Source organism: Maniola jurtina, chromosome 15, assembly GCF_905333055.1.
Source record: "Maniola jurtina chromosome 15, ilManJurt1.1, whole genome shotgun sequence".
Taxonomy (NCBI): Eukaryota; Metazoa; Arthropoda; class Insecta; order Lepidoptera; family Nymphalidae; genus Maniola; species Maniola jurtina.
The window spans coordinates 4196247-4208364 of NC_060043.1; the positions used below are offsets into that span (position 1 = coordinate 4196247).

The window sequence follows — 12118 nt, forward strand, 5'->3', positions numbered from 1 at the left end:
TAACGCGCCTTGTTTTTTTGTAATGAATTGAATGGTCACCCTACGGCTAAAAAAAGGAAAATAAGATATTGTATAATTTATGGGATTTTGGAACATAATGTAACATAAATTATTATGGAATCAAATCAATGGGGGTAAAGTAATCCATAATCCCTATTTTATTATAACGTATTTAACACTAGGTCCTATTTATTATCGAAAGCTTATACCTAGTGGTATGGTAAAAACACTGACAGTATAATATTTCATGCATCGAAATTGTAAATTTCTAATAAATGAATCATAACAACTGTAGGATATTTTATTATCTGACTTTTAAAAAAAATCTTTCTTTATAGTGTCTCTCGGGGCACAACACTTAATTTCTGTATAATGCATAGAAAGTCGAATTCCATAGAAGTAGTAGGTATAAATAAAAAGAAAATATTAATACTTCATCATTTATTCACATTTTTATACATTATCACAAGACTACGATTCCCGCTTACTTTGAACTGATAAATCACAACATATACTTTTTCTCATACACTCTAATATGTAACAGCCATCCATGTATAGACATTTAGTCATTTTCACCATCAAATAAGGCCATAGCTAGTGCAGTATTAGTAAATAAATTTAAGTGCCCGACATAACTCTAATACAACAGGCACACATCCAAGATATTAAAAATATCACTACACATAATATTATAAATGGGAAAGTGTGTTTGTTAATTGTTTGTTGGTTTGTCTTTCAATCACACCGCAACGGAGAAACGGATCGACGTGATTTTTGCGTGGATATAGTTAAAGACCTGGGGTGATACACTTATTCAGTGTCTAACACTGAATGATAGTGACCGAACCCATTTGACATTGGTCGGTTCTACATTGCTTCATTGAGTGATATGAACATAATTCTTCCTAGAAAACCTTCAATTGAATAAAAAAAATGACAAACGAGTTCGGTGGCTATCAGTCAGTGTTAGACACTGAGTTAGTGAATCAGTAGGCTGGAGGGTGACATAGGCTACTTTTATCCCAGAAAATCCAAGAGGTCCCACTGATTTTTTTTTAAAAACCTAAATCCACACAAACGAAGTCGCGAGCATAGTCTACTAATAATATAATATATTGTCTTATCACCAGATTCATACATCGAATGAGAAGAATTTAAAACTAATTTCATTAAAAGGTAGGTACTTTCTGATATGAAACATGGGTACAAATAACAACATTTATGTACGTAAAATAGGTCCCTTAGAAATGGCAAGATTAGTCGTTTCATCGTTTTGACCAGCATTTCTGATTTCACTAACTCAGTGATCAACACTGAATGATAGCCATCAAGCTCATTTGACATTTCTTTTTAATCCATCAAAGGTTTCCATGAAAAATTATTTTGATATCGCCAATGAAGCAGTAATGTAGAACTAACCAATGTCAAGTGAGCTTGATGGCTAAGATTTACTTGATATTTTTTTGCAAATAATGAGTTCTTGCAGTAAACCAACGAAAATCACCTATGTATAGCCTCATCTTTGGTGACAAAATAATATAGTTCTGATAAATATAATATAGTTGAAAATTACAAATAGACGTAATAATATTCTTTTTCGATCGGATATAAAAATAATTATTACTCTAGTATTGACATAGACAAACATTCAGTTTCATTATTCGTACCGCACTTGTATGTAGAATTGAACATAATATAAAATACTTGAAGGATAAAAACAGACTAAGCTGGGAAACCTCATGATACTAATGGTTTATTTATGGGCATACAAACAACAAATAATATAATCACTACACATATAATATTGTAATTGAGAAAGTGTTTGTTTGTTGGTTTGTCCTTCAATCACGCTGCAACGAAGCAACGATTCGACCAGATTTTTTTGCACAGATATAGTTGAAGACCTTGAGATTGACAAGCTGCTTTTTATCAAGTCAAGAGGATGCTCGAGCCTACTCTTATCAATAAAGAAAATATATTATGTACGTAAACCTTACTTCAATGTCCTAGAACTCCTTTTAAAATACGATCAAAGCTGTGCTCTCAACTGAAGTAATCCTAATAACGAGCTTTATAGAGTATACTTTGTCTTTGCTCAGTCTTAAGTTTGAGTTAAAGCGAGACAGATTTATGCCATCGATATAACGCTGTCTTGTTTTAAGTGTCTCAAGTATGAGCAAAGCCAAAGTGCGCTCTATAGATCTCAACCTAAGATTCGGAGAGATAATACAACGCAACTTAATTATTATTTTCATGTATTTATTTATAGGAAAAAATCTACACCGTCTCTTAGTCTATACCAATAATTGAGATGCAAACACGCTAAAGCTACAGTCTCATAATGAGGTAGGAAAGTAAATAATTAGAAGTTCGATGGACGGACTCCTTGCTCCGCCCGTGAAAGATTAAATTAAAGTAATAGACAGCTCACACAGTAAAAATAATAATGAACAAATGTATATTTGCATAACACTACCATCACACACTTACTTTATTTATACACATACATATTTGTGTATTAGAACCAGAGTTGGAAAATAATAGTTTTTTTTTCTCTCTCGTCTGGCTTTACACTGATTAGCCAATGTCAAGTTTATAGTCATTTACAAGTTAGGGAAACTATATGTATAAGTATGGACTTCGTCCGTGCCGGCGCCCGCCGACACACGCGCGGCACCCCTCCAGAGCGCCTCCCAGTCAGTTCCACCAGCAATAACACAAAAACCGGCCACTTCCAACAAAAAAAAACACTCCAAAAAGGCACAGAACGCGCGCCAGCAGACGCCAACACAGACAAAGTCCAAAATAATAGTTAAAAACAAAATATTTTTGTTTAAAAATGTTTTGTAAATGTAAAACTTTTTTTTAAACACACAACATTGGTTTTAAATATTTGTTAAAAAAAAAATGCCAACCCTGCTTAAAACATTGTGTGTGATCTATCAGATTTCTAGATTCCAAACTATACATATTTAGGCAGGATTATATCATATCATACGGGTAAGGACTAAGGGCATTTGGAATCCTGGCATTATTTAAAAATACATTATACATTTATTCATAGCAGTTAGTGATCGCAAAACAAGTAGACCAATCTGAAGTTGCAATAGTCTTGGCTCTAGGCTGTATGTGCACACGTACAGCCAAACGTTCAATCTCCGCTGACATCTGTTTGTACACTGCGCATACGCCTTGTGTTCAGATTGGTCTTGTTTTCCAATCACTATAACAACTAAATTAACTAATCAAAATATATATACTTTACATAGTGAGCATGTCCATTAAAGGCTAAAAAATTCTAAAGCCGCGTCAACGCCTACTGAAAATTGTGTTGTCTGTTGAACGCGTCGAAATTTCTAAAAGACGACTACACCAGAGCGTTTAACACAAAATACAATTTTTTATGGTGTGGACACAGCTTAAGGGAAACATTTAAGACTTCATTAAGGATATTCAGGTCCAAATTCATATATTAAAGTGTTTGTACTAAAATGATATTTTGATAGATAGGCAGTTTATATAAATAATATTTGTGATTTATTAGATTTATATAAGAAAAATTTCCGAAGAGTGAAAATATTTTTCGGTTTATGGCTCATTTATATCGAGAAAAATACTAACAAATATTAATCCCTAAACATTTAGGCTACGTATGTAATGAAAACCATTTAATGTTTTAAGAACATTAAACAATAATGCGATTCCACTTAAGGTGGAAACGGTCTTAGATTCTCTTTCGGAATATGCTATGAAAATTCATCAAAATCATCAAAGAAATGTAAAAATAATAAATCTTACATTAGCTGCTATTTCCACTCCAATTTCTTTTTTCTAATGCAGTAATTATTCCTTAGTATTTCGTCGTAGATAAAATTAATTGTTTAATTGCCAGTGCCACTATTCTAGTTATACAAATTCTTATATTATGCAGAGACGAGAAACAATTTGTACTTCGTCGCAATAATTTTCACCCACAAGACGAAGATCACAAGTTTTATTTGGTGTGGACACAGCTTTAAAAATACATTAAACTCTTCGTTTTGACGTTTATGTAAACTTAAGAGGATTTTTTTAAACAGAAAGACATATTACGAAAGAGACTTTCATACAAATACACTATGACATTAATAATTTCATGCACCATTTCTACAAGTAAACATTCCGGATTCCTAGAATACCCAAGCAACATACATAAATACATTAAATATATTTGATACAGTACTAAATTTTACATAGTTACTTGAGTATTGTAGAAGTATGTATATCATGTTACACTAGTATTAGTTCAATAAAGCTCTCAATGTTAAAAGTTCAGTAAAATATGAAATGAGAAAATTTACATTAATTAATTAATTATCACTACTGTACATCTAAAAATATACAAACACATATTGTACAACTGTTTTATACCAATTGCATCATACAAGTTAAAATCCTAGATTTATGTTTAAATACCACGTATCTTTATAACAATCAATTTTCATGGTTGTATGCAATATCACAAAGCGATTTTTTTTTTTCATAATTAGGTATATAAAAAACCAAAATAGTCAAAAGACTATAATTATGTACCATATTATTACACATTTTATATCACGCTTATTTACTCGATTGTTAAATATTACATTTATTTATCGATGTTCGCACAATCCTAAAAGCCAATTTTTCATTTGCCAAATAATCTTTAGCCGAGGAATTAATTCGACAGTTAGGTTATCTAGCGATTGAAAAGCAGCCCTAAATTAATTCATTATAATTAGTCATTATTTATAATAACAATAACGTATTGTCACTGTAACACGTTTAACACAAAAAAAGTACGTGTCGAAATTTTAATAAGTGACATGTTCTTAAAATTGTACATTATTTGACTTAAATTACACTATGCGCGGAATAGAAGGAAAATTAATCACAGAAAAAAATCCTGGAGCAAAATAGTCCATTTTTATAACTGAGACAAAGGACGTAGTCCCCCAACTAATACTCTGACTTATTTTTTCGAATGTCAAATTACTGATGAAAGAAAGCGAAAATCTACTATAGTACGCAACAGGTTGTCATGGATATCGGGGGGACGCCCCGCACACCCGCACGTCACCCGCGATATCCCGCACCGGGTTAGCGCGGAGGCTGTGCGGGTGTGCGGGACGTCCCCACCCCGATTGCCATCTCGACCTGTCGCGTACTATAACTATTCACGACACAACGTTTAGCATAAAGCCGTATATATCAATAAATTGACCCTTCTTCTACTGCGCGCACAATTTAGCGCAAATCAAGACGGAACAGCACGAAACGTCTGTTGCATTTCACTGTGGTCATCGTTATCCATCTTGCATGTTGTAAGGCTAAACTTGGCTGTACTTATTATATATAAGCTTAGATTAGGAGCAATGTATATAACCCAAATTTGCAATAAATTGATTGATTGATTGTCAAGCACTGCGCGGCTTACGGAACAAAATATTCTGTATGCCGCGACGCGCAGTGCAGCGCCGCTCTAGAACGACATGTACAGTCCGACAAGGCTCTTTTGGCACTAGAGTGAGTGGCGCTGTTGTAGCCTTATACCGACACAGCGAACTATCAACAAGTGCACTCCTCAAGATGGCGGCTTTAGTTCCGATTTTAGCCACGCGCCAAAAAAGCCTTGTCAGACTGTACCATACGAAATTATTGAAATATTTTGATGCTTTGTGCCGCGCCGTGCAGCGCTGCGCAGCACCGCTATATTACGGTCCGACCTTTAAGACGACGGCAATTTATGATGCATAATTTAATCAAGTCTGCCATTTTTTTATGTTTCGCTCTTACATTGTTTGGCAAAGTTCATATTGAATCTACGGGAGCGATATAAGGCGAACTGTTTGTGAGCAACGCGTTAAAGTGCGTGCCCGTCCAAATTTGCGTGTTGTGAATTGTATGACTACATCTTAGTGTTAGTCTTAAGTTTATTTAATAACTCTAAATCTTAATTCATACGTGCAATAATAAAGTTTCACTCAGTATGCGGTAATACGAAACAAATCTTAGATTATGTAAAACATTGTCAAACCTTAAATAAAATCGAATGGACACTTCAACCAGCCTTCCGAGCCAGAGCTCCGATTAAATTATTTAGTACTAAAATATATGTAATTAACATTAAATTACTGGTAAAAAGTGGTTAGTAAAACAGAAATGTTAAAATCATATTACACGGAAATAAAATTACATAGATTCGCGTAAAATAAAGAATATTACAACAACTTTATTATTTTATCACTTTGTGCATAATATAAGCATAAGTACAATATTGCATTGGTGTCATTGCGAATATCTTTAACTATGTTACAGATAAAAATATAAAACACGAGATAATAATATAATTTTGAATATTTACAACATTCGCCATAATTGCACTTTCGAATAAATTAAATTTCTAATTAAAATAATCATAACACACTTAAACTTACGTTTCAGGTTTACGGGTGGAAAGCTGTCTCACTAAAATAATAATTTACGAATCTCCTTCTAAGCTCTACCACTCTCGATATCACACCATTTTAAACCAGCAGCTCAGCGTTGCAGTAGATCCGCGAACGTCCCGACCCACCTTACAGAGCACAGAAAGTGGACAGACATCACGAGGAGTAGACGCTGAGTATCTTCTTGACGGTGTTGCTGACGGAGGAGGACGAGGCGTCGGACAGGTTGTAGTGGATCTTGAACAGGTAGGGCTGGATGTCGGGGTAGGCCGTGTCGAAGATGAGGTCGGCGTCGGAGCGGCTCGGCATCTTGGGCACGTACTCGTGGCGGTTGATGGTCTCGGTGATGTACACGATCTTCTCCTGCAGCGTCTCGATGAGGTTCTCGTGCTTGTTGCGCTTGTCCTGCTCGTTGCGGCTGCCCACCAGCTCGCAGCACACCGTCCACACCTCCCACGGCACGCACTCCTGCTGGAAGGGCCAGCGCGCGCGCCGCTTCTGGAAGAACTCGAGGCTGATGGAGCCGCGCGGCGGCGACGAGCGGCCGGCGGCGCCGCGCAGGCCGCTGGAGAAGCGCGCGATCTCGCGCTCCACGTTCTCCACCAGCAGGCGCGACTCGCAGCACACGTACGTGAAGTCGATGAAGTCGCAGTCCACGTCCACGTAGCTCACGGTGCGGATGGAGTAGCTCTCCTCGTTGTTGTACGTGAACTTGCCGCTGGAGCGGTGGAACAGCACCGTGTGGAAGATGCTCGCCAGCACCTCGCCCACCTGCTCGCCCTCCATGCTCATGCCGAAGTCGATGCTGCGCGCGTTCATGCTGGCGTCACAGGCCCGGGCCGCGACATACTCACGCGACGCGCGCTCACCGCCGCCCGCAAGCCCTCGCGAGGGAACCGAAAACGCTGCGGGCCACGCATCGAGCCATTTCGTGTTAAGATACGCAACGAGTCAAGATCCACACTGAAATGGAAAGTGACCGTTTTAGTCGCATCTTTAACACTTTCACCTACACCTGTCGGAATGAACGAGGGAGCTCCACTCACCCATGTATTTAAGCGTGCCGCAGAGCGTGGTGGTGCGCGATCCTATGGACAGCCACTTGGAGAGACCGAAGTCCACCAGTTGTATGTGATAGTCTGAATCCAAGAGTATATTTTCCGGTTTGAGATCACGATATATCACGCCTGCGTTGTGCAAGAAATCTGAAAATAAAGAAAAAACACAGTTAACATTTGATGCAGGTTTGAGGCTCTATGAACAGTTCGAAAATCTCTTTAATTCTACTGACCTATAGCTATAGCTATCTCCGCTAGAAATATCTTCACAAGCTCCTCTGGTAACTTCGAGTACTTATCTAGTAAAGCTAACAACTCCCCGCCAGGAATGTATTCTGAAACTAAAAGAAGATAATGTTAAAGAATATCTATAGGTACTTCATATTACGTGAATGCGCATGAATGTTGAAACATGAATGGGTTAGTGAAATAGAGTGCCAATTTTTCTGAAAGCGAAAAAGTTTTTTTTTCGTCCCCCACGCAATGTATGTAAATGACGTCATCATCAACTCAACATGGATGTTCACTGTAAGGTTCGTCACTACAAAGTCATCATAATACCTCCAATACATCTGGAGTCATTTTATCACACATTTTATTTATTCAGTAGTTAGATAGACTTTTTAGTCAGTAGTTTTATAGACTAGAACTAAGAGCATTCTTTAAGGTGATAAGAATAAAATACAATCAATAGAAAACCAAGTACCTAAGATTAGATTAGTTTACATCCGTAAAGTAACGTTGACCTTTATACCAATCCGCCAAAGTGTGTAATTCAATAACCGATATAAGTTATTCGGATAAATAATAATAATAAATAATAAGTAACGTCTAGCCGGCAAGATAACGCCAATACAGAGATAAGCGTGGTGGGAACAACCGCGTGGCGTTAGTATGTAGGTCAATCTAATAACAACATCTATGCTATTACAACACAGTAGGGAAGAATTCCAAAATTCCTTATTGCTTGAAGAACAAAGTCTTCAAGCACAAGCTACAATTAACTAAAGCTAGGACTAATTATGGTACCAAAACTATACAGTTTGAGGGAGCGCTACTATATAATGACTTGCCAAAACACATATCGGAGGAAAAATCTTTTCCAAAATTTAAAACCGAGTTAAAAAAGTACTGTAAGACAATAGATTGATAGATAGATAGATATATATTTTAGTTTTGTTAACTTAGGATTTAGCATGTTTTGAAATACTATTATTGTATAAAGTCACCGTACCTTTAAAAATTATGTTTTAACTATATTTATATTTAGAATTATTCTCATATAAGTGAACATTGTTCTTCTGAGAAATAAACTCTTTAAACCTAAACCTAAACAATGTGTGTTGCCACTGACGAGACATGGTTGCTAATTAGCTACGGGCCTCACATTATGAAAGCTCAGTAATTCAGCGAGCGATGGAGAGAGTAACGCTTGGAGTTTCTCTGCGTGATCAAATCAGATATGAGGAGATCTGTAGGAGAACCAGAGAAACCGATAACTGAGCTCGGGGTGCAAAGCTGAAATACGTTAATAGCTGTAGCACAGCTTTTAAAACTAACACAGCTGTTATCGTTTGCCTAGCTTATAAGTTCCCTTTGTACATTAGAAGAATAAATAAAATAATTATATTACTAGCCGATGCCCGCGACTTCGCCTGCGTGGATTTAGGTTTTTTGAAATCCCGTGGGAACTCTTTGATTTTCCGGGATAAAAAGTAGCCTATGTGCTAATCCAGGATATTATCTATCTTCATTCCAAATTTCAGCCAAATCCGTCCAGTAGTTTTTGCGTGAAGGAGTAACAAACATACACACACACACATACAAACTTTCGCCTTTATAATATTAGTGTGATAATGGTAATGGCCAGGGCACATAGTTCAAAAAACTGATAGACCTTGGGGTCCCAAGGCTACTACGCATGGGAGTGTGCAGAAGACCCTCCACTAGGTGGATAGATGACATTAAGCCTCTGGATTCAGATCGCGCAAGATCGTGGTGTAAGAAGTCCCTACAAGAGTTAAGTTCAGTAATGGACTCCTATTATTTGATGATGATAATGATGAAAGAAAGTATTTCCGTACACTAAGGCTGAGATCTATAGAGCGCACTTTGACTTTGCTCAGACTTAAGACACAGTTAAAACGAGACAGCGCTATACCGCTGGCATAAATCTGTCTCGTTTTAACTGAAACTTAAGTCTAAGCAAAGTTAAAGTGCGGTCTATAGATTTCAAGCTGAGACTGCCTAAAACTGTAGGCCAACAAGATTATTTTTTGATTCTTTGAAGATTTGCAGAAACCATAACGCTCTTTATCAGCTGTTAAAAGTAAAGCAATGTTTACTTTTATGAATCCAAAAATGTCTGAAACTGTGTGTATTCAGACTGTTATATTTTGTATCTTAGACGATAGACGGGAAATAAAATTATTTTAATCACCGAGAAAACTTTGTACATTAATTTATTATATAAACAAAGAAAAGTAGCTGGTTTGTTTGTATTTCTAGGTACATATGAGGCGATAAGACCACATTTTTGTACCTACATTTTTAGGTTTTCTTTTTTTAACCTGTCATTTGTTTTATGATGCACTAGCCGATGCCCGCGACTTCGCCCGCGTGAATTTAGGTTTTTTGAAATCCCGTGGGAACTCTTTGATTTTCCGGGATAAAAAGTAGCCTATGTGCTAATCCAGGATATTATCTATCTCCATTCTGAATTTCAGCCAAATCCGTCCAGTGGTTTTTGCGTGAAGGAGTAACAAACATACACACACACACACACACACACACACACATACAAACTTTCGCCTTTATAATATTAGTGTGATAAAGTAGGTACATACATACATACATACATAATATTAGGCGTGATTGAGGTATAAACTAAGAGCATGACACTAAATAGTAAATACGTATATTTATGTACAAAACATGTCAATTTATCAGTCTGGAGTTAATTATTGCTACCGGAACACTTGGGGTTGCCGTGATAGTCACTTCAGTGTAGGCTGACTCTTATCTCGGACCACAGACTAAAGGAAAACAATAGACGGAAATTTCGCAAAATACATACAATTTATTTAACACTGCGTTCGTGTGGAAGGACCCAACAAGAGTGTAAAGACTTGCACACACCACGGCCGGTGTTGTGTCGCCTGAATCCACAAGCTCATACTTTGATGTTGTCTGCTCGCTGTGTTTTTTTTTTTTAAACTTACCAATATACAGTCTTTTCTTCGTCTGCCACCGCGACACTGCGCCCGCTATGAAGATGTGGTGCCCCACCGCCGCCTGGATGCGAGCCTCCTCTTTCACCTGCCTCACCGCATTCTCGCTAACTACCTGCAAGATAGCACATTTATGCTTTAAAACATGTTTATTTAGCGTCACACACAACAATATTATGTACTGCAAATCCATACTAATATTATAAATGTAAAAGTTTAGTATGTCTGTTTAGATAGCTTACAGCCTGGGGAAGGACATAAGGCCCAGAAGAAGAAGATCCCAGAAAGTCAAAGAGTACCCATGGGATTTTTATAACCTAAATCCACACGAACGAGTTTGACAGCATCTTCTTGTACATAATATAACTCCATGAAAAATACTAATGCCATAAAGATTCCTTGGCCATATGTACAGATACAATATACGGATTACGGAAACATCTAAGTGCAGCACTGTGCCCAGATAGAATAGATAGAAAACTCCTTACAAGCAACAAGAAAGTGTTGCTACAACAGCTATGTCGATCTTCTACTCTGTTTATAGTTTATAACTTAACCACATACATATCTATGAAAGAATTATAATTTAAAATGGTTTTCACACAATATTTTTGAAAGACCTATCCAATTCCAAATACACTACAGACGAAAAACAAAAATTCGTAGCAACTTTACGTGTAGAGTTGCTACATAGTCTGGTATACCTTATACCGGAAAAATAAATGTAAAGATTTTATTTTACCAATTTAATATCTGCAGGTATATCCAAGCCAAATTACAGCTTTTGAGTGTTTATAGTCTCTGAGCGAAGCTAAGCCACTGACAGATGGTCAGACGGACAGACAGACAGTCATGGTGAAACTTTAAAGTTTCCTTGTTTAATATGGAACCCCAATTAGGTGTGCTTATACATTAAGAAAGGCTTGTTCATTGTTTGAGACATTGTTTGAAACAAAAATTAATAAATGGATTGAGGAATCAACATTAATATTCAAGGACTATGTTTCCATATAAATACATTCATTGTTGATTATATTATACAGTCCACATTTGATTAAGAAATGAATTGCAATTAAATGCCTTAATCTTCAGCGACATTGACCCAGTACTATATTTAGAAAATATTGCTTTTACAATAAAATTGATAATATGCATATTTTATTAACTTGGATGATAAAGTATTTATGTAGATCAAAATTGAAGTCTGTTTGGCTTCAATTTATAGTTGAAATTTTTTTCAATTCCTTGTTTTTCAGGGTCACTGAGTAATTATAAATTTTAATTCGTTCAAAATGCAAATACATAGATAACAATTAATTCACTTTAAAGGTTCTCACTAAGCATATTGCGAGGCATTGTTTGG

At 36.5% G+C, this 12118-nt stretch overlaps 1 protein-coding gene across 2 annotated transcripts in view; it reads right to left on the bottom strand.

Annotated features, from left to right (window-relative positions):
• The window catches only part of LOC123872375 (serine/threonine-protein kinase S6KL-like), a 69478-nt gene that overhangs the window by 53341 nt on the left and 4019 nt on the right, over positions 1-12118 (bottom strand). The window contains exons 4-7 of one of the 2 annotated variants that reach the window (XM_045916606.1): positions 10747-10870; positions 7759-7866; positions 7477-7672; positions 4098-7287 (exon numbers count right to left, since the gene is read on the bottom strand). In XM_045916606.1, coding sequence (XP_045772562.1) covers positions 6624-7287; positions 7477-7672; positions 7759-7866; positions 10747-10870 — 1092 coding nt within the window. In that variant the 3' untranslated portion in view covers positions 4098-6623. Of the gene's footprint in view, positions 1-4097; positions 7288-7476; positions 7673-7758; positions 7867-10746; positions 10871-12118 lie in introns of those variants that run through there. The other variant, XM_045916605.1, reaches the window with a different exon arrangement.